This window comes from Ranitomeya variabilis, chromosome 2, assembly GCF_051348905.1.
Source record: "Ranitomeya variabilis isolate aRanVar5 chromosome 2, aRanVar5.hap1, whole genome shotgun sequence".
Classification (NCBI taxonomy): Eukaryota; Metazoa; Chordata; class Amphibia; order Anura; family Dendrobatidae; genus Ranitomeya; species Ranitomeya variabilis.
In genome coordinates this window covers 441,168,692-441,192,686 of record NC_135233.1, presented here as the reverse complement: position 1 = coordinate 441,192,686, position 23,995 = coordinate 441,168,692, and the positions used below count along the sequence as shown (strand labels likewise).

Here is a 23,995-nt window from a genome sequence, read left to right as displayed (position 1 = left end):
ATTGCCGCCACTTTGCCTTAACGTTATGAACTGTTTGAGAAACTGTGTTGGTTTTAGCTGACATCCCCCCCCATCTAACAGTAATACTTGAGGATCAGGTCCCGTGTTTGCTGCCACAATAATAATACAACTACTGTATCTGTTCACCATCTTTCTTTTCTCCTTGTGTCTCTTAGATCCGCCGTCAGGCTATTAAAGAACTGTCGCAGTTTGCTACAGGAGAGAACCTGCCCCGTGTGGCCGACATCCTTGCCCAGCTTTTACAGTCAGGTACGTTATCATTTTTCACTGAAGTTACATTGCAAGTTGTGAATAAAATAACAGATGACGTTATAGGTTACCTCTCCATACAATGCCTATGGCGTTATGGAAGCAGCCAAGTGTGTAGTTTATTGTATTCGTAGGGGAAGGGAATAGAAGCTGGGGGTAATCAAGCTTAACCTTGTGATCGGAATTCTGTATTTTTTTTTTTTTTTTTAATTTCAGATGACTCAGCTGAGTTCACATTGGTAAACAATGCTTTGGTGAGCATATTCAAAATGGATGCAAAAGGTAATTACACATAAGACTTTTTTTCTTTTCCTGCTCTTCTTTAAACCACCATATAGAATTGTAAAGTAAGAGGTATAAATAAAATATGCACTTAGTTTAAAAAGCATCTATCATCAAAATAGCCCGTGCGATAGAAAAACAGAGAACTCTCAAGAGTCAGGAAAACACTTCTAATAAATAAACTATGTTCCTGGCAGCAGCGTAATTACGGTTTGTTCTGTCTTCACATGTTCATTGAAAAATGGGTATTAAATTCAATCTGTTTTGAATGCTTTAAAAGTCACTCAACTTCTAAATCAGGTGAACACACACAGATTTGTGTGTACATTTATATTATTTTAAATAAAAGTGGAATTTTGCCGATTGGGCCTCTTGTTCAAAGCATATCATGCATTAATCATTGTGCATACACATTATGCCCAGAGCATCCACGTTGGGATGGATGTCTATGGCAACATTTTGTCAATTAGTTTCCAAAACAAAGGCCAAATAATCATAGCTCATCCCTAAATATAAACCAAACAAACAAATATGGACCACAGAGCAATACATATTAAAAATCTTTATACATTTTTATTAAGTGTGAAATACAATCAATAGGAACTCCAATTATACTATATAAAGTGACAAGTGCAATTTGATAATTATGGAGCCCATCTAAAAGAAAATCACTACTATGTCAAAAACTGAGCGTACCATAGCTGCTATAAGATAACAGTCTATTACCAATGCAAATGCTGAAAGGCAGAAAACAAACAAATCAACAAAAGAATGCCATGAATCAAACCAACCTCAGGTGGACTTGGAAAAGAACCCCATTCATGGCATTCTTTTGTTGATTTGTTGTTTTTTTTGCCTTCAGCATTAGCATTGGTAATGGACTATTTTCTTACAGCAGCTATGGTATGCTCCGTTTTTGATCTAGCAGTGATTTTCTTTTAGATGGGCTCCATAATTACCAAATTGCACTTGGCACTTTATATAGTATAATTGGAGTTCCTATTGATTGTATTTCACACTGCTATGTCAAGTGGTGGGTAGAGTGACTGACTACATTAACTTCTGCACTGATATGTTGGTGCCAGCTAAAAAGATTAGGTGTTTTGCAAATAACAAGCCATGGATAACAAAGGAATTGAAGCATTTGCTCAACAGGAAAAAAAAGGCTTTTAAATTAGGTGACAAAGAGGAAATTAAAATGATACAGCATGAACTGAAGCATAAAATAAAGAAGGCCCAGGAAGCCTTCAGAATTAAACTTGAAAAGAAACTGTCCCACAATAATACCAGGGAGGTTTGGTCAGGAATGAAATTACTGACTGGGCTTAAGGTGAGGTCTGATCACGGGAGAGGGAAACTGGACAAGGCTAATGAGATGAACGAGTATTTCAATAGATTTAGCAGTACATGTGTACTGCCAATTGATAGTGGATGGGAATTGGGTGCAAATTCTGCAACATCGATATTGGAGGAGGAGCAGACTAATTTTAGAGTATCCGAAAATGATGTGAGGAGGCAGTTTAAGTCACTGAACATTGGTAAAGCTGCAGGACCTGATGGACTCAGTTCACGTGTCCTTAACCCCTTCACCCCCAAGGGTGGTTTGCACGTTAATGACCGGGCCAATTTTTACAATTCTGACCACTGTCCCTTTATGAGGCTATAACTCTGGAACGCTTTGACGGATCTTGGCGATTCTGACATTGTTTTCTCGTGACATATTGTACTTCATGTTAGTGGTAAAATTTCTTTGATATAACTTGCGTTTATTTGTGAAAAAAATAGAAATTTGGCGAAAATTTTGAAAATTTTGCAATTTTCCAACTTTGAATTTTTATGCCCTTAAATCACAGACATATGTCACGCAAAATACTTAATAAGTAACATTTCCCACATGTCTACTTTACATCAGTACAATTTTGGAACCAAAATTTTTTTTTGTGACGGAGTTATAAGGGTTAAAAGTTGACCAGCAATTTCTCATTTTTACAACACCATTTTTTTTTAGGGACCACATCTCATTTGAAGTCATTTTGAGGGGTCTATATGATAGAAAATACTCAAGTGTGACACCATTCTAAAAACTGTACCCCTCAAGGTGCTCAAAACCACATTCAAGAAGTTTATTAACCCTTCAGGTGTTTCACAGGAATTTTTGGAATGTTTAAATAAAAATGAACATTTAACTTTTTTTCACACAAAATTTATTTCAGCTCCAATTTGTTTTATTTTACCAAGGGTAACAGGAGAAAATGGACCCCCAAAGTTGTTGTACAATTTGTCCTGAGTACGCTGATACCCCATATGTGGGGGTAAACCACTGTTTGGGCGTATGGCAGAGCTCGGAAGGAAAGGAGCGCCATTTGACTTTTCAATGCAAAATTGACTGGAATTGAGATGGGACGCCATGTTGTGTTTGGAGAGCCCCTGATGTGCCTAAACACTGAAACCCCCTACAAGTGACACCATTTTGGAAAGTAGACCCCCTAAGGAACTTATCTTGATGTGTGGTGAGCACTTTGACCCACCAAGTGCTTCACAGAAGTTTATAATGCAGAGCCGTAAAAATAAAAAATCATATTTTTTCACAAAAATGATCTTTTCGCCCCCAATTTTTTATTTTCCCAAGGGTAAGAGAAGAAATTGGACCCCAAAAAATGTTGTGCAATTTGTCCTGAGTACGCTGATACCCCATATGTGGGTGTAAACCATTGTTTGGGCGCATGGCAGAGCTTGGAAGTGAAGGAGCGCCATTTGACTTTTCAATGCAAAATTGACTGGAATTGAGATGGGACGCCATGTTGCGTTTGGAGAGCTCCTGATGTGCCTAAACATTGAAACTCCCTACAAGTGACACCATTTTGGAAAGTAGACCCCCTAAGGAACTTATCTAGATGTGTGGTGAGCACTTTGACCCACCAAGTGCTTCACAGAAGTTTATAATGCAGAGCCGTAAAAATAAAAAATCATATTTTTTCATAAAAATGATCTTTTTGCCCCCAATTTTTTATTTTCCCAAGGGTAAGAGAAGAAATTGGACCCCAAAAAATGTTGTGCAATTTGTCCTGAGTACGCTGATACCCCATATGTGGGTGTAAACCATTGTTTGGGCGCATGGCAGAGCTTGGAAGGGAAGGAGCGCCATTTGACTTTTCAATGCAAAATTGACTGGAATTGAGATGGGACGCCATGTTGCGTTTGGAGAGCCCCTGATGTGCCTACACATTGAAACTCCCTACAAGTGACACCATTTTGGAAAGTAGACCCCCTAAGGAACTTATCTAGATGTGTTTTGAGAGCTTTGAACCCCCAAGTGTTTCACTACAGATTATAACGCAGAGCCGTGAAAATATATATATTTTTTTTTCTCAAAAATGATTTTTTAGCCCCCAGCTTTGTATTTTTACAAGGGTAACAGAATAAATTGGACCCCAAAATTTGTTGTCCAATTTGTCCTGAGTACGCTGATACCCCATATGTGGGGGGGAACCACTGTTTGGGCGCATGACAGAGCTCGGAAGGGAAGGAGCGCCATTTGGAATGCAGACTTAAATGGATTGGTCAGCAGCCGTCACGTTGCATTTGCAGAGCCCCTGATGTACCCAAACAGTACAAACCCCCCACAAGTGACCCCATATTGGAAACTAGACCTCCCAAGGAACTTATCTAGATGTGTTTTGAGAACTTTGAACCCCCAAGTGTTTCACTAAAGTTTATAGCGCAAATCCGTGAAAATAAAAATTCTTTTTTTTTTTCACAAAAATGATTTTTTAGCCCCCAGTTTTGTATTTTCACAAGGGTAACAGGATAAATTGGACCCCAAAAGTTGTTGTACAATTTGTCCTGAGTACGCTGATACCCCATATGTGGGGGGGAACCACTGTTTGGGTGCATGACAGAGCTCGGAAGGGAAGGAGCGCCATTTGGAATGCAGCCTTAAATGGATTGGTCTGCAGGCGTCACGTTGCATTTGCAGAGCCCCTGATGTACCCAAACAGTACAAACCCCCCACAAGTGACCCCATATTGGAAACTAGACCTCCCAAGGAACTTATCTAGATGTGTTGTGAGAACTTTGAACCCCCAAGTGTTTCACTACAGTTTATAACGCAGAGCCGTGAAAATAAAACATCTTTTTTTTCCCACAAAAATGATTTTTAGCCCCCCAAATTTTTATTTTCCTAAGGATAACAAGAGAGCTTGGACCCCAGAAGTTGTTGTTCAATTTGTCCCGAGTACGCTGATAACACATATGTTGGGGTAAACCCCTTTTTGGGCGCACGGGAGAGCTCGGAAGGGAAGGAGCACTGTTTTACTTTTTCAACGCAGAATTGGCTGGAATTGAGATTGGACGCCATGTCGCGCTTGGAGAGCCCCTGATGTGCCTGGACAGTGGAAACTCCCCAATTCTACCTGAAACCCTAACCCAAACACACCCCTAACCCTAATCCCAACGGTAACCCTAACCACACCCCTAGCCCTGACACACCCATAATTCTAATCCCAACCCTAATCCAAACGTAAATGTAATCCAAACCCCAACCCTAACTTTAGCCCCAACCCTAACTTTAGCCCCAACCCTAACTTTAGCCCCAACCCTAACTTTACCTCCAACCCTAGCCCTAACCCTACCCCTAACCCTAACCCTAAACGTGACTGAAATACGTGGCACTGAAATACGTGGCACTGAAATACGTGGCACTGAAATACGTGGCACTGAAATACGTGGCACTGAAATACGTGGCACTGAAATACGTGGCACTTAAATATGTGATACGTGGCACTTAAATACGTGGCACTGAAACACGTGGCACTGAAATACGTGATACGTGGCACTGAAATACGTGGCACTGAAATACGTGGCACTGAAATACGTGGCACTGAAATACGTGGCACTGAAATACGTGGCACTGAAATATGTGATACGTGGCACTTAAATACGTGGCACTGAAACACGTGGCACTGAAACACGTGGCACTGAAATACGTGGCACTGAAATACGTGGCACTGAAATACGTGGCACTGAAATACGTGGCACTGAAATACGTGGCACTTAAATACGTGGCACTTAAATACGTGGCACTTAAATATGTGATACGTGGCACTTAAATACGTGGCACTTAAATACGTGGCACTGAAATACGTGGCACTGAAATACGTGGCACTGAAATACGTGGCACTTAAATACGTGGCACTTAAATACGTGGCACTGAAATATGTGATACGTGGCACTTAAATACGTGGCACTGAAACACGTGGCACTTAAATACGTGGCACTGAAACACGTGGCACTGAAATACGTGATACGTGGCACTGAAATACGTGGCACTGAAATACGTGGCACTGAAATACGTGGCACTGAAATACGTGGCACTGAAACACGTGCAACTGAAATACGTGGTACTAAAATATGTGGCACTGAAATACGTGATACGTGGCACTGAAATACGTGGCACTGAAACACGTGGCACTGAAATACGTGATACGTTGCCCTGAAATACATGGCACTGAAATACGTGGCACTGAAATACGTGGCACTGAAATACGTGGCACTGAAATACGTGGCACTATGACTGTCAGAAAATGTTCATTAAACGGTTAGGGGTGAGGTTAGGGGTAGAGTTAGGGTTAGGGTTTGGATCCCTTTATCACCTTGATGGTGGTGGGTGGCTTTTCAGTGTGTTTTCTGTTTTTTTTCGATAAAAATGCATGCGTTTTTAACGCAAACAAACGCATGTGCTTAAAAACACCAAGAAAATACTGCAGGTTGTATTTCTGAAAATTAACGCATGCAGAAAAAAAACGCATGCGTTTGAAAACGCGACCAAACGTCTACAAAAAAACGCATGCATTTTCAATGTTAAATATAGGGAAAAAACGCATGCGTTTTTTTGTGCAAAAAACGCTGCAGACAAAAACGCAAGTGTGAAACCAGCGACGCTTTTTATAGCAAAAAAGTTTTTGCGTCTCCACATTTTGAGAGCTATAATTTTTCCACATTTTGCTCCACAGAGTCATGTGAGGTCTTGTTTTTTGCGGGACGAGTTGACGTTTTTATTGGTAACATTTTCGGACACGTGACCGTTTTTGATCGCTTTTTATTCCGATTTTTGTGAGGCAGAATGACCAAAAACCAGCAATTCCTGAATTTCTTTTGGGAGAGGCGTTTATACCGTTCCGCGTTTGGTAAAATTGATAAAGCAGTTTTATTCTTCGGGTCAGTACGATTACAGCGATATCTCATTTATATCATTTTTTTATGTTTTGGCGCTTTTATACGATAAAAACTATTTTATAGAAAAAATAATTATTTTGGTATCGCTTTTTTCTCAGGACTATAACTTTTTTATTTTTTTGCTGATGATGCTGTATGGCGGCTTGTTTTTTGCGGGACAAGATGACGTTTTCAGCGGTACCATGGATATTTATATCAGTCTTTTTGATCGCGTGTTATTCCACTTTTTGTTCGGCGGTATGGTAATAAAGCGTTGTTTTTTGCCTCGTTTTTTTTTTTTTTTTCTTACGGTGTTTACTGAAGGGGTTAACTAGTGGGGCAGTTTTATAGGTGGGGTCGTTACGGACGCGGCAATACTAAATATGTGTACTTTTATTGTTTTTTTTTTTTTTATTTAGATAAAGAAATGTATTTATGGGAATAATATTTTTTTTTTTTTTTCATTATTTTGGAATATTTTTTTTTATTTTTTTTTACACATTTGGAAATTTTTTTTTTTACTTTTTTACTTTGCCCCAGGGGGGGACAATACAGATCGGTGATCTGCCAGTTTGCATAGCACTCTGACAGATCACCGATCTGAGGAAAGTGCAGGCTGCTTCACAGTGCCTGCTCTGAGCAGGCGTCTGTGAAGCCACCTCCCTCCCTGCAGGACCCGGATCCGCGGCCATCTTGGATCCGGGTCTGGGAGCTGCAGGGAGGGAGGTAAGACCCTCGCAGCAACGCGATCACATCGCGTTGCTGCGGGGGGCTCAGGGAAGCCCGCAGGGAGCCCCCTCCCTGCGCGATGCTTCCCTGCACCGCCGGCACATCGCGATCATGTTTGATCGCGGTGTGCCGGGGGTTAATGTGCCGGGGGCGGTCCGTGACCGCTCCTGGCACATAGTGCCGGATGTCAGCTGTGATAATCAGCTGACACCCGGCCGCGATCGCGTATGACGTACTATCCCGTCGGCGGTCATACGGGCCCACCCCACCTCGACGGGATAGTACGTCGGATGTCAGGAAGGGGTTAAAGTGTGTGCAGACCAGCTGTGTACTGTCTTTACACGCCTATTTAACGGAAGTCTACAAACAGAGGGTACCTGTGTTATGGAAAACTTCCTGTCTGGTGCCGGTACCCAAGACTTCTTCTCCTGCAACCCTAAATGACTATCGTCCTGTAGCCTTAACATCTCACGCTATGAAGGCCTTGGAAAGATTAGTGCTTGCTCACTTAAGACCAAGGGTCAAAGCTTTTATTGATCCCCTTCAGTTTGCTTACCGACATAGATTGGGGGTGGATGACACTATTCTTTCTCTGTTACATAGTGTACATTCATTTCTGGAGATTGACGGAACCATGGTGCGAGCGATGTTCTTCGATTTCTCGAGTGCATTTAACTCCCTGCAGCCACTTTTACTACACAAAAAGATGACTGATATGAAGGTTGAGGAGGGGATGAGAAATTGGATAACTGACTACCTATCTGATCGGCCACAGTTTGTACAGATGGGAGCAGTTGTGTCAAGCAGATTATTGAGCAGTGTAGGTGCCCCCCAGGGAACGGTGCTTGCGCCCTTTTTCACACTGTATACTTCAGACTTTCAGTATAAATCCGATCTTTGCCACCTTCAAAAATTTTCGGATGACTCCGTGGTTGTGGGATGTATTAGGGGAGATCATGGGGATGAGGAATACAGAAGGGTGGTGTCGAATTTCATGGATTGGTGCAATGGTAACTATCTACAACTAAATGTTAAGAAAACTAAGGAGTTGGTGGCCAACTATAGCAGGATTAAGTTGGAATGCTTACCGATCACTATTGCTGGTCAGGAGGTAGAGCAGGTGGAGAGTTACAAATATTTGGGGGTCCATTTGGATAGCAAACTGGACTGGAGATGCCACTCAGAGTTTGTCTACAAGAAGGGGATGAGCAGATTGTATTTCCTAAGGAAACTGAGGTCTTTTAATGTGTGCAGCAAAATGTTAGAAATGTTCTACCAGTCTGTAGTGGCAAGTGCCATCTTTTTTGCAATCATATGCTGGGGCAGTAGTGTGCGGGCCTCTGATGCTAATAAGCTGAATAAGATTATCAAGAAGGCAAGTTCTGCTGTTGGCTGCAATCTGGACTCTTTTGAGGAGGTAGTGGAGAGAAGAACTCTGAAAAAGTGTATGGCAATCATGAACAATATTGCACATCCATTATATGAGCTATTCATGAGACAGAAGAGCACCTTCAGTAAGCGGCTAATACTTCTGAGGTGTAAGAAGGAAAAATACAGGAAATCGTTTGTGCCAACTGCTATGGGATTGTACAACAATAACATTAGGGTTAAATCATCAAGGTGAATGTCTACTTTATTTCTCTACATTTCAGTTCACTCGTTGTGTATGTTCTATTCTAATGTATAATTTTCTTCTGTCAACTCCACTGTCATGTCAATTATGTAATTCATTTTATGATTTAAGTTGTGCTGCTGTGATACCATAATTTCCCAAGGGATCAGTAAAGTGTATCGTATTTCTATTTGTATAGACAAAATCACGTACTACTATATTCTGCCTATACTGGTTTGATATATGTAACCAACCGACTTGGACGTGGCACTTAGGTGTCACTACCACTTTATTTTTGGTGTATTATTGTTTTTTTAATACATCTTAGTAATACATACATTCCTACAAACAGACATGGTGGTGGAGTCGGCATACTTCTCCCCCCACAATGCACCTTCCAGGTCATCCCCCCAGCTCCATCACTCTCATTCCCTTCATTTGAGGTCCACACCATCAGGCTCTTTCGTCCCCTCTCCCTCAGAGTAGTGGTCATATACCGGCCCCCAGGCTCACCCACCCACTTCCTGGACCATTTCTCTGCCTGGCTGCCGCACTTCATGTCCTCAGAACTACCAACCCTTATCCTCGGAGAATTCAACATCCCCATAAATAGACCAACGTCCACATCTGCAGCTTCTATCACTTACCACTTCTCTAGGCCTCTCACAGCTCTCAACCTCTGAGACATACAAGGACGGTAACACCCTTGACCTGGTCTTTGTCCGGCTGTGCTCTATCTCCTACCTAGATAACTCACCGCTTCCCCTCTCTGACCACAACATTCTCTCCTTCACACTCACAAATCCTCGCCCACCCCAGCACACTCCTACCTACCACACATTCAGAAATCTACATGCCATTAACCCTCATACACTTTCAGACTCCCTACACTCATCATTGTCCCCAATCTCTTCTTTTTCCTGTCCTGATCTGGTAGTACATCACTTCAATGACACTCTTAGAAGCACCCTGGACCAAGTAGCGCTCCTCACCCTCTGAACCTCCAAACACAGAGTGAAACAGCCCTGGCTCACATCGCAAACCTGATTTCTCTAGCGATGCTCTAGGTGTTCTGAACGCTTATGGAGGAAAACACGCACACCAGAAGACTTCATACACTTCAAATTTATGTTAAAGACCTATAACTCTGCCCTTCACCTAGCCAAACAGACCTACTTCACCACCCTGATCTCCTCACTAGCCAACAACCCCAAGAAACTTTTTGACACCTTTCACTCCCTCTTCAGGCCAAAAGCACAAGCCCCTATCACAGACATTTGTGCTGATGACCTGGCCTCCCACTTTTTAGAGAAAAGAGACAATATCCGTCAGGAAAACCACTCCCAATCACAAAGTTCAGTGACTCCCATCCCTCCCTGCATTTCCCCTGGCTCACTCTCCACATTCGATCCCATCACAGAAGAAGTAGTCTCCAGGCTCCTCTCCTCTTCTCGTCCGACTACATGCACCACCGACCCCATTCCCTCACACCTCCTCCAGTCTCTCTCTCCAGTCGTCACAACTCACCTAACTACAATCTTTAAGCTCTCCCGCTCCTCTGGCATTTTCCCCTCCTCCGTCAAACACTCTATCATTACTCCATTACTAAAGAAACCCGCTCTCGACCCATCCTGCCCAAATAACTACAGACCGGTCTCCAATCTCCCCTTCATCTCTAAACTCTTGGAGCACCTGGTCTACTCCCGCCTTACCCGTTACCTCTCCACTCACTCCCTCCTAGACCCTTCATAGTCCGGTATCCAGCCCCCTACATTCGACTGAAACTGCACTCATCAAAGTGACCAATGACCTTCTGACAGCAAAACGTAACAGTGACCACTCTCTGCTCATTCTTCTCGACCCTTCTGCAGCTTTCAACACTGTTGACCACCCTCTCCTACTCTCTAGGCTCCAGTCACTTGGCATTAAGGACACTGCTCTCTCCTGGTTCTCTTCCTACCTTTCTGACTGCTCCTTCAGTGTTCTGTTCTCTGGCTCCACTTCCTCTCACTGTCGGGGTACCTCAGGGCTCAGTCCTTGGCCCCCTTCTCTTCTCCCTCTACACGGCCCCAATTGGACAGACCATCAGCAGATTTGGCTTTCAGTACCATCTTTATGCTGACAACACACAACTATACACGTCATCCCCTGACCTTACCTCCGCTGTACTACAGAACGCCACTGACTGTCTGCAGTCTCCAACATCATGTCCGCTCTCTATCTGAAACTCAACCTCTCCAAAATTGAACTTCTTCTGCTCCCGCCATCTACTAACCTCTCTAAATCTGACATATCCCTCAACATAATAACACCCTGGCAGCAGGCACGCTGTCTGGGTGTTGTGTTTGACTCCGATCTCTCCTTCACCTCCCATATACAATCTCTTGCCCGCTCATGCCGCTTACACCTAAAGAACATCTCTAGAATCCGCCCTTTTCTCACCATTGAAACAACTAAAACCCTCACTGTCTCCCTGATCCACTCCCGACTGGACTACTGTAACGCTCTGTTAATTGGCCTCCCCCTCACTCGACTTTCCCCTCTCCAGTCCATCTTTAATGCCACAGCCAGGGTCGTCCATCTGGCTAATCGTTACTCGGACGCGTCTGCTCTTCGCCACTTGTTCTCACCCACAAAGGTCTCCACAGTGCGGCCCCCTTACATCTCCTCCCTCATTTCTGTCTATCGGCCTAGCCGACTGCTGCGCTCTGCAAACAACTTTCGACTAACCTCTGCGCTACCTGTACCTCCCACTCCCAACTCCAAGACTTCTCCCGTGCTGCGCCAATCCTCTGGAATGCTCTACCCCAAGATATTAGGACCACCCACAACTTGCATAGTTTTAGGCGCTCGCTCAAAACACATTTGTTCAGAGCGGCCTACCACGTTCACTAATCAAACTCATTTTATATTTGTGTGTGTAGCCCATTCACTATCTCCATCTATCCCCCACCCCTGAAGATGGCTGGACCATCATTGTAAATACACCATTGTAAATACACACCTGTGCTTTGTATCTCCCCACCTCATTGTAGATTGTAAGCGCTCACGATCAGGGTCCTCTTATTTCGCTTTAATTATTGTATTGTTAATGTTACTTATGACTGTTGTGTTTGAAACTGTTAAACTGTAAAGCGCTGCGGAATATGTTGACGCTATATAAATAAATATTATTTTCTCAATAAAAATGTCTTAACGATTTTTAATATTTACTGCTCAGTGGTCCATATTTGTTTGTTTGGTTTATATTTTGTCCATTAGGCCTCTTTGGACCTTTATTGTACTATCAGTACGGCTTTTTTTTTTTTTCTTTTACATTTTACTTTGTCCACCTTTTTGATTTATTTTTTTTTTATAACTTAAATGTCTATAAGTAAAGCTTGAAATTAAATTATTTTTGTAACTGGGTTTAATTACAAAGTTGTGCGTAGTTTGCCTTCTATAGCCACTTGATGCATTGTCTCTTGCTGGTCCGTAGAATGAGCTGACGGAGAACCTGTCAGTCAGCCCGCTATCACAGTCCAACAAGGGAGTTGGTAACTCTTGTCCATCTTTTCTTGACCTCTTCTCGGCTGACTTGTGACCACAGAACACATCAAAATTGCATTTTTTTTAGGAAAACGACAAGCCTGTAAAAGCCAAATGGTGTAACATTTTTAATGAAGTCCAATTTTTGGAATTATTTTTTTCAGACCCATAAGCATGCATCGGAGTTAAAAAATAAAAAATTCCCACCAAAGGTGGACAAATCCTTTTAGGTTTTGAAGCATTCTACATATTAAGATGTTTTTGTTTTGTCTTACGCAGGCACATTGGGAGGTTTGTTCAGTCAGATCCTTCAGGGAGAAGATATAGTTCGTGAACGAGCCATTAAATTCCTTTCCTCTAAGCTGAAAACACTTCCAGACGATGTTATGACTAAAGAAGTGGATGACTTTATATTCTCTGAATCCAAGAAGGTAATTGTATACTCGTTGGTAATAAAAGGTGTCATCTAGGTTTATTGCAGAAAAGAATCATCCATGCACGATAGGGGGCAGTGGCCAGTCGCTCATTTTTGGAACATCATTGCAATATACCAACAATGTCTATCCTGAGACATCACTACATTGTGCCTCGCAGTGGGAGTGCATCTGCCTGTTTGACTTGGTATTAAACAGCCATGACGATTATTAATTACGTCTTGTCCCTTAGGTTCTGTACGACGTCACGGGAGAAGAATTCGTCCTGTTTATGAAAATTCTTTCTTCGTTGAAAAACCTCCAGACGGTCAGCGGCAGACAGCAGCTGGTGGATTTAGTGTCTGAACAGGCAGGACTGCAGCAGACCCCGCTCAATCCTGCAGACCCCGATTCCGTGGATCGCCTGCTCCAGTGTATGCGCCAGGCAGTGCCGCTGTTTTCAGTAAGTGTGCTGTGGTGGTGACAGGCTGTCTAACCTCCTGACGAGTATTATCTCTGCAAATAATAATTCTGACTTTCCTTTTGTAGAAAAACGTTCACTCCACAAAGTTTGTGACCCACTTCTGTGAGCACGTTCTCCCCATCCTGAACACCCTGACCAGTCCAGCCGAGGGCATCGATGTCCAGTTGGAGGTAACTTATCTCCGGTGATTGGCAGTAATCAATTCTGTCTAGATTGTAGTGTAAGAAGTAGTGTGCCCCTTATAAGTATGAAATGTTTTGTTTTTTTTCTTAAGGTATTGAAGCTGTTGGCTGAGATGAGTTCCTTCTGTGGAGACATGGACAAATTAGAATCGAACTTGAACAAGCTTTTTGATAAGTTGCTGGTATGTATTTAAACTCCTCTTTTATTCAAGAGGGTATCTTCTATATCCTTTTTTTTTTCTAATTTGTTTCGTTCCCTTTTCTAAAGGATGTTCACTTTAAGTCTTTACCTGACCATAATGGTCAATGGCTGCCTGGTCTCAAAAATAATTATTTATATTGCACTAACATATTCCACAGCAATTTTACAATTAAGGGAAAAGTACAACCAGACCAAAGTAAAAGGAGATTATAATGTTATGTGAATGAGTTGAGAATCTGCATATAGTCCATAGAAGCTAAAGCATTTTATGAGTCATTGGGAACGGAGGATGTCTGTGATCTAAGACTCATGGTGTTTAAAAAAATAGCATTCGTACTGCTTTTTTTTTTTTTTTTTTTATACCACTAGTCGGGATTTTGTGTCTACCGACGTTCTGATATGACTATATATGAGAATAAAGGATTAAAAACATTGTCTTAGAGTCAGAGGGAAAAATAAATAGTTCTATTCTGATGTATAAGGACCAGAATCCCGATTTGAAAAAACACAGGACTTTTGAAATCTAATCTGTCCCGTCATTGCTCTTTACACCTTTTTAATTATTTATTTCCAGGAGTACATGCCTCTTCCACCCGAAGAAGCAGAAAATGGGGAGAACTCTGCAAATGAAGAGCCGAAACTTCAGTTCAGTTACGTCGAATGCTTACTCTTCAGCTTCCATCAGCTTGGAAGGAAAATGCCCGACTTTCTGATCGGCAAAGTCAATGCAGAGAAACTGAAAGACTTCAAAATCCGGTCAGTATTGAATCACGATATAGGTCTGAATTTAGAGGGTTAAATTGTGTTATGTCATCTGGTCTAAAGTAAATGTTTGCTCTGCAGGCTACAGTACTTCGCCAGAGGACTCCAGGTCTACATCAGGCAGCTCCGCTTGGCTCTGCAGGGAAAAACTGGAGATTCTCTAAAAACAGAAGAGGTAAAAAAATTTTTTTTTTTTTTTGCAAAACTTGTTTGTCTGCCTTGTTAGTAATTACTAATTGACAAATTATCCTGATTTCCCCCCCCCCCTTTGAAGATTCTATCCATGTTTTCATACCTTGTGTATTATGTTCTTATCTCTGCAGAACAAGATCAAAGTGGTAGCCCTAAAAATAACAAACAATATTAATGTGCTGATCAAGGTAAGCCTATGATCCTGTTGGGTTACATATGCAGTTCTTTGTTTTTCAGAAATACTTACCCCTCATTTTACTACATTTTCATTGCATGGCAGCAAAGAAAAAAATGCCATTAGACCCTTGCTAGAAGCAAATTGAAATGTTTAATTTTTTTTTCTGCCATCGGAGCTTTGTCACATGTCTTTATAATTTATTGTATTCCCTTAGGATCTGTTCCATAACCCTCCATCCTATAAGAGCACGGTGACGTTGTCTTGGAAGCCAGTTCAGAAGACAGACGTTGGGTGGGTATGACAGAGATTGCTGTCATTATTTAATTCTTATTTTTTGTATTTTTGGTTATAAGTATTGCACCTCGTCCTTGATGTTACACTACATTGCTGTGTCTCCGCCACTGTTCTACTGCCATGATGGCGAACAATGCAATTATTTGCGTTTTCATATGCAGTCACCAACTAGAAAAGACCAAATATCCTTGTTTTAGTTAGGATCTCTTGCTGGTGATGGCAGTCACCCTGCACGAATGATGCTTTGTCTTCTGCACAATGTGTTCCAAAGGTTGGACATAAATCTAATCAATGCCCGCTGCATAATTACTCTGTCGCCTCATTGGGGGACACAGGACCATGGGTGTTATGCTGCTGTCCACTAGGAGGTGACACTGCATAATCTGAAAAAGATTAACTGTGGCTCCTCCTCTGCAGTATACACCCCTGGACGGCATCAGCCTTCTCCAGTTTTTGCTTAGTGTCGCATAGGAGGCACACCTAAAAGATTTTTACTCTGTTTTTTTCCGACGGGATTACAGATGAAGAAATGAGGGTCTCCTGTGAGACTCCCGGCATGGCTCCTTCCTCGGCCCCCTATTATGGGGTGCCCAGTTGAAGTAGAGATGGCTATTCCCCATGTTGCTCCTTCCCCAGTCCCTCGGGTGCTGGTTCGAAGTCGAGACCCCCCCCCCCCCTCCTTCCCCAATTCCTTTTTGTTTCTGGGTTGAGGTCGAGGCGAGGATAAAGGCCCCTGAAGGTGACAACAGCACCCTCCCTATCCCCCTCTGGGGGTATTAGGTTGAGACTAGTGTTGAGCATTCCGATACCGCAAGTATCGGGTATCGGCCGATACTTGCGGGTATCGGAATTCCGATACCGAGATCCGATACTTTTGTGATATCGGGAATCGGTATCGGGATTAATAGCAATGTGTAAAATAAAGAATTAAAATAAAAAATATTGCTATACTCACCTCTCCGACGCAGCCTGCACCTCACCGAGGGAACCGGCAGCCTTCTTTGCTTAAAATGCGCTTGTTTACTGCCTTCCGTGACGTCACGGCTTCTGATTGGTCGCGTGCCGCCCATGTGACGGCGACGCGACCAATCACAACAAGCCGTGACGTAATTTCAGGTCCTGAATGCCTAATTCTAGGCATTCAGGATTTGAAAATTACGTCACGGCTTGTGATTGGTCGCGTGCCGCCCATGTGACCGCGACGCGACCAATCACAAGCCGTGACGTAATTTTCAAATCCTGAATGCCTAGAATTAGGCATTCAGGACCTGAAATTACGTCACGGCTTGTTGTGATTGGTCGCGTCGCGGTCACATGGGCGGCACGCGACCAATCACAAGCCGTGACGTCACGGAATGCAGTAAACGCGCGCATTTTAAGCAAAGAAGGCTGCCGGTTCCCTCGGTAAGGTGCAGGCTGCGTCGGAAAGGTGAGTATAGCAATATTTTTTATTTTAATTCTTTATTTTACACAGTAATATGGATCCCAGGGCCTGAAGGAGAGTTTCCTCTCCTTCAGACCCTGGGAACCATCAGGGATACCGTCCGATACTTGAGTCCCATTGACTTGTATTGGTATCGGTATCAGATTAGATCCGATACTTTGCCGGTATCGGCCGATACTTTCTGATACCGATACTTTCAAGTATCGGACGGTATCGCTCAACACTAGTTGAGACACCTCAGGTAGGGCCTGTACAGGCAGCATTCTACAGCTCCCAGCAATGGGACAGCACACTGCGCCTGCATCCAGGGACCCCAGCCCAGCTGCGGGCTCCTGTTGGGGCCGGGGGGAGTGCATGCAGGCATGGCACATACAGACACAGGGCTCCCTGCGCCCCTGTCTCTGCGGCAGCACCAGCTCTATACTGCCTCAGGGAGACCCCAACCGGGCTCCCCCTTCCGCTTATAGCCCCACCGCCATCCTGCCTTTAAATCCGGAGGGGTCCGGTTCAGATCCGTCCCCCTCCCGGACTTTCGCGCCGGCCTGGAGCCCTTCTGGGCCTCAGGCATCTAATTTAGGCCCCGGCTTCGGCCTAGCTGAAGCCGCCGCCTCCTCTCCCATTCCAGGGACAGACAATGCAGATCTCCGCAATCCCCGACCAGAGAAGGCCTCCTCCCTGGCCCACTCAGCAGGGGACGCCTCAGTGATACACAGGATTCGGAAGGCATCTGCGACTCTGACTCAGACAGAGAAACGGAGGGGTCCCTGATCTCAATCCCTCCTAGCAATACAGCGCTAGTTGAGGACATAATTTCATCCATCCATCGGGTGCTGGACATTTCTGATCCGCCACCAGAGGCCCCAGAACATAAGATTTCCTTTGAAGGACCTCTGAAGCCGCCTAAGGTTTTCTCTAACCACCCAGAGTTTAGGGCGATCCTTAAAAAGCAGCTCTCACAGCCTGAGAAAAAATTCGCTAATCGCAAATATCTGGAGGCGAGGTACCCCTTCCCACAGAAGGACACCAAGGAATGGACAGATCCACCTGAAGTGGACCCCCCAGTCTCTAGGCTAGCAGCACAGACCCTCCTTTCACTGCCAGATAGCTCAACCCTCAGGGACGCAGCACACCGGCAGGTAGAACGCATGGCTCGTTCAATTTTCGAGGCAGCAGGGGCATCCCTGGCTCCCGCGTTCGCCTCAGTTTGGGCTGCCAAGGCCATTCTGGCCTGGGCAAAGAATTTACAAGCTCTCCAAGCATCCGCTCCTGAGCTGTCGGACCAAGCGGTTCAAATAGCAGTTGTAGCAGACTACATGCTCCATGCAGCTCTTCAGCATTGCATTCAGCAAGGGGAGTAGCGGGGATAGCATCAAACGCCATCACGATTCGGCGTATCCTCTGGCTGCGGGAATGGAAAGCGGACGCAGCCTCAAAGAAGTCCCTCACGCACCTCCCCTACCTCAGTGGGAGACTTTTCGGTGAACAGTTGGACACTATGATATCCAACGCCACCGGGGGTAAGAGTACTTCTCTTCCCCAACTGAAACCTAAACGCACTTACAAGAAGCGTAACCAAACTCGATTCCGATCCTTTCGGAATTCCTCCGGCTGGTCCGTCTCGCGTCCAGCACAAAATCGTAACCGTTCCCCACGCAGGGACAACTCACGATCGACGCAAAGGTCGGACAAGACCTGGCAGTCAAAAGCAGGCCAGCCTAAGCCCAGAGGAGGAAAATCTCAGACTTTCTCCTCATCATGACTCACGGACTCCGGAAGACACCACACCAGTAGGTGGCCGACTTTTGCTCTTTCATCAAGTCTGGCTGCCTATTACAGAAGACAGGTGGGTCAGGGAACTAGTGTCTTCCGGACACAAAATAGACTTCACCTCCAACCCACCGGACCGATTCTTCCTCTCTGTCCCCCCAAAACCGCCAGCCAAGGCTCGTGCCTACCACCAAGCGGTCTCCTCGCTTTTTCAAGCAGGAGTCATAGTACCGGTACCCACGACCGACCGCTTCCGAGGGTTCTACTCCAATCTGTTCGTAGTTCCCAAGAAAGGAGGCAGCGTACGGCCCATACTAGACCTAAAACAGCTCAACAAATATGTACGGGTCCGTCATTTCCGCATGGAGTCCCTTCGGTCCATCATTGCGTCCATGGAGAAGGGAGAATATCTCGCCTCCATAGACATACAAGGCGCATACCTGCATATACCCATTGCACCTGCCCATCAGAGGTTTCTCAGGTTCGCAATAGGCCAGGACCACTACCAATTCGTGGCTCTCCCTTTCGGACTCGCCATGGCTCCCAGAGTGTTCACCAAGGTCATGGCAGCCACCATGGACGTCCTGCACTCCGGAGGCATAGTAGTCGTTCCATACCTGGACGATCTACTCATCAAGGCTCCCACCTTCAAGGACTGCGAGCTCAGCGTCTCAATCACAACCGATACTCTCAGTCGCATGGGCTGGTTAATCAACCTACAAAAGTCATCACCAACCCCGAGTCAGTCCCTGACCTTCCTGGGAATGTTACTCAACACGTCCAGGGGTCTAGTGCTCCTTCCCAAGGACAAGGCACTGGCTCTCCGACTAGCAGTTCGCACCCTCCTCCGCAAACCCCCTCGATCTCTCCGGTTTGCCATGAGAGTCCTCGGCAAGATGGCAGCATCAATAGAAGCGGTCCCATTTGCCCAGTTTCACCCCAGACCTCTCCAACTAGCCATTCTCAAGTCCTGGGACAGGAATCCCTTTTCTCTCGACAGGGAGTTCCAGCTAACGTCGTCAACCAGGAGGTCCCTGCACTGGTGGCTCAAGTCAACCTCGCTAGCAAAGGGGAAATCCTTTCTCACAGGTCAATGGAAGGTTCTGACCACCGACGCGAGCCTGACGGGTTGGGGTGCGGTGCACCTACACCACAGGGCACAGGGCAAGTGGTCCCCAGTGGAAGCGACCATGCCCAAAAACATCCTGGAAATTCGTGCCATCCTTCTGGCATTGAGGGCCTTCCATCACTTACTGGCAGCCTCTTACATCAGAATACAGTCGGACAATGCCACGGCTGTGGCATATGTGAATCACCAAGGGGGGACCCGCAGTACCCAGGCGATGCGAGAAGTGTCACACATCCTCCGCTGGGCGGAGGACACAGGGTCGGTTCTTTCGGCGGTCCACATTCCGGGTGTGGACAACTGGGAAGCCGACTTCCTCAGCCGACAAGGAATAGACTCTGGAGAGTGGTCTCTCCATCCCGAAATTTTTCACCAGATCTGTCTCCGCTGGGGGATCCCGGATGTGGACCTAATGGCATCCCACTTCATTGCCAAGGTCTCCAACTTCATGGCCAGAACACACGATCCGCGGTCGCTCGGAGCAGACGCTCTGGTTCAGGACTGGACCCAGTTCCAGCTTCTGTATATTTTTCCACCTCTCCCCCTGATATCCAGAGTGGTGAGGAAGATCAAACAAGAGGGAGTTCCAACCATCCTAATTGCACCGGACTGGCCCAGATGCACATGGTACGCCGACATCGTACAACTCACGGCAGACGCCCCCTGGCGTCTCCCCAACCGCCACGATCTTCGATCGCAAGGCCCGTTCTACCACCAGAACTCAGGGGCTCTCAATTTGACGGCGTGGCCCTTGAGACCTGGGTTCTAACCCAGGCAGGGCTCTCGACGGACATCATTGGAACCATGATCAGGGCACGGAAACCAGCCTCTGCCAAGATTTATTACCGTACCTGGAAAGCTTTCTTTACCTGGTGCGAATCTCGTGGCCAGATCCCACTCCCTTATTCCCTACCCAAAGTACTTGGTTTTCTCCAATCAGTTCTGGAGGCCAGGCTGTTATTGGGCTCGCTTAAGAGCCAGATGTCAGCCCTCTCAGTGCTTTTTCAAAGGCGCATTGCTACCAAGCCGCTAGTAAGGACTTTCCTTCAGGGGGTTTCCCGATTGGTTCCCCCCTACAGACGACCACTAGAAAGGTGGGACCTCAACCTGGTCTTAACAGCATTGCAGGAACCACCCTTCGAACCCCTTAAGGAGGTCCCGCTCCGCCTTCTTTCCCAGAAGGTGGTTTTCCTGGTGGCCATCACCTCGCTGCGCAGGGTGTCTGAACTGACAGCACTCTCCTGCAGACGGCCCTTCCTGGCTTTTCACCAGGACAAGGTAGTTCTTCGTACGGTCCCATCCTTCCTTCCGAAGGTTGTGTCCAACTTCCACCTCAATGAGGAAATTTCACTACCATCCCTTTGTCCGGTTCCGGTTCATAGAGTGGAGAAGGCTCTGCATACGCTTGACCTTGTCAGGGCATTGCGTATATACGTGTCTAGGACTGCGTCCTTCCGGAGGTCTGATTCTCTTTTCCTCCTTCCGGAAGGCGGCCACAAGGGTCTGCCAGCTTCCAAAGCTACCCTTGCCAGGTGGATCAAATCCACCATACAAGAGGCCTACCGCCTTAAGAATTCTCCTCTTCCAGGCGGTATTACGGCACACTCTACACGGGCGGTAGGGGTCTCCTGGACCATTCGGCACCAGGCTTCGGCGCAACAGGTGTGTAAGGCGGCCACTTGGACTAGCTTACACACGTTTACTAAACACTACAGGGTTCATACCCAGTCCTCAGCGGACGCGAGCCTGGGTAGATGTGTCCTGCAGGCGGCGGTGCCCTAAGTATAGGGGCCTGTCTGCACAATATTCATCCATTGCTTCCCACCCAGGGACTGCTTTAGGACGTCCCATGGTCCTGTGTCCCCCAATGAGGCGACAGAGTAAAGGAGATTTTTGTGTACTCACCGTAAAATCTCTTTCTCTTAGCCTCTAATTGGGGGACACAGCTCCCACCCTGTTGCCCTTTCCGGGCCGTTGTAACTGTTGAGTTCTCATATTGTTTTCTTGAGCTCGTACATAGTTGCCTTCTTACAGGCATAATTATGTTATTCATGTTACGTTCCTCCTACTGCTTTTGTACAAAACTGGAGAAGGCTGATGCCGTCCAGGGGTGTATACTGCAGAGGAGGAGCCACAGTTAATCTTTTTCAGATTATGCATAGTGTCGCCTCCTAGTGGACAGCAGCATAACGCCCATGGTCCTGTGTCCCCCAATTAGAGGCTAAGAGAAAGATTTTACGGTGAGTACACAAAAATCTCCTTTTCTGCCATATACACAGGGTATCTATATATCTTTTTGGCACCCCCACTGTCAGATCTCACCTGAGTGATGGTGACATTGGATTCCATACTTTGTGGTTTACTCCTATGTCATTAGATTCTACACTCCGATATGTGATGTTTTACACTTTTTTTTCTACCCTTTTTAGACAAAAGAGGTCAAGTGAAGACACTTCATCTAGTTCCCCTCCGAAGAAGATAATTTCAGGACCAAAGAGAGATTCGAGACAGATCTACAATCCTCCTAGCGGAAAATACAGTGGAAGCCTGGGAAACTTCTCTTATGGTGAGTATCATTTGTGAACATGTGACGGTGTATACATCCAGCTCTGGAACTTAAAGGACCCGTCACCAGGTGAAAATGGACAGTTTTTACTCTTTCTTCCCTCTGCTCCACCATACAGTTCCAGAGTTACGGTCCTTTGTATTTAGTGCTACTTTTTATGAACTTCGTCAATGGATTGCAGGGTAACAATGCAAAGCAGCCTAAAGACACGCCCCTGAGGATCCTGTGCACAGTGCCTTCTTTAGCACCATGTAAAAAGGCCCATAAAAACATAGTCGTTCATCCAAGAAGTGCTTTCTATTGCATCCAGCATTGTATAGAAATCTTTAAAAATATTCTAAAGCAACACCTTAAAGTATAAAACACCGGTATATTCTGACTTTGAATCCTAATTATTTGATATTTTCATCTTGCAGAACAAAGAGGAGGATTTCGCGGAGGCCGGGGGAGAGGTTGGGGAGGACGCGGGAATAACAGCCGAGGCAGAGTTTATTGATGTGCATCGGCTAGAAGACGACCTGCAGTAATCACTGTCATAAGGATGGACTGCTGATCACTCGCCAACGGCAGCAGACTTTTTATCATGAAAAGCGTTCTTTATACCTTTGTATGTACCTACCGTTTTTTTGTATACAGACGTTGCTGCATTTTCATCCACAAACCCCGACGCCTCACATCAAGGATCCAGAACTGCTAATACTCGCTGCATAAGACCAGAACTCTAGCATTTACCATATGGCTTGAGGACATTCTCCTGAACTTTCCAGTTGGTTTTGACATCCATAATTCAAAGGGGGGTGCAGAAATCCTTTTAAAGAAAGGTTTAATTTCAATACATTATTTTTTTTTTTGGTTTATTGTCAAAATATGCCTTCATCACAAGGATCGGTGCATAAGGTACCACTAGATGTCTCCTTCCATCTCACTTTTTTGTTCTGTCCAATTTAATTTTTTATTTAATTTATTATTTTATGGTAAAGCTGCGGGACATAAGAAGTTTTTTCCCCCCTCCCCCTCAAGCTATGGTTCTAATTATTTTTATTTTTGGGGGGGTATAATGTACCCATGATTGTGTATACGAGAGCTTGGACGTATTTCTTTCCTACTTGTAATTTTGCCTTGGAAATTTTTTTTCAGAAGTGTTACCGCTGTGTGCTGTTTTTGTGTTTTATAAGTAGGAAAATACCATTTTGGGCTTTGACAAGAGCTGTTCTTGTTTTCTGTTTTTCTTATAATGGCTTGAATTAGAAACCTAATGTTCAGGTTACCCGGCGCCATAAACACTCATGAAACATTCCAATATTAAAATCAGTCCTAGGCTGCTGCATGCAATGTCTTTACTGCGAGCCAGCGCTTCCGTTATGACTGCTTATACGTGCCCGTCTGAAGCAGGCACCACACATGAAGTTTTTGGTGCTTTTTTTTTTTTTTTTTATTCAGCTGAAAGCCAGGAATAATTTTATAAGGTATGTGACGTCTTAAAGGAAGATTTGTGTTTCCTTCCGGATCCAATTCTGGCATCATATTTCTCACTGCCAAGCAAAGTCTTTCTGGCAGGATAGTCTGCGCTGCGTAGGCAATAGCAAAGCATTAAACGGCGAAATGCAGTTCTTAAGAGTTGGGCGATGGTCTGGCTTTAGGGAAGTTAGGCAGTAGCGATAATTAAAATGGTAGGGTGGTTATTGGGAGTGGTCCGTTATGGGACAACTATTGGGAGTGGTCAGTTAAGGAACGACTTGGGAGCGGTCAGT

General features: G+C 45.1%; 1 protein-coding gene across 1 annotated transcript in view; it reads left to right on the top strand.

Moving 5' to 3' along the window:
- The window catches only part of API5 (apoptosis inhibitor 5), a 28,837-nt gene extending 5,268 nt beyond the window's left edge, over positions 1-23,569 (top strand). The window contains exons 3-14 of the mRNA XM_077287106.1: positions 177-270; positions 487-552; positions 12,914-13,065; positions 13,301-13,510; positions 13,597-13,701; positions 13,806-13,895; positions 14,490-14,671; positions 14,759-14,852; positions 15,001-15,057; positions 15,262-15,338; positions 22,108-22,244; positions 22,661-23,569. Coding sequence (XP_077143221.1) covers positions 177-270; positions 487-552; positions 12,914-13,065; positions 13,301-13,510; positions 13,597-13,701; positions 13,806-13,895; positions 14,490-14,671; positions 14,759-14,852; positions 15,001-15,057; positions 15,262-15,338; positions 22,108-22,244; positions 22,661-22,740 — 1,344 coding nt within the window. The 3' untranslated portion in view covers positions 22,741-23,569. The remainder of the gene's footprint in view (positions 1-176; positions 271-486; positions 553-12,913; positions 13,066-13,300; positions 13,511-13,596; positions 13,702-13,805; positions 13,896-14,489; positions 14,672-14,758; positions 14,853-15,000; positions 15,058-15,261; positions 15,339-22,107; positions 22,245-22,660) is intronic.
- Positions 23,570-23,995: the final 426 nt, after the last annotated feature.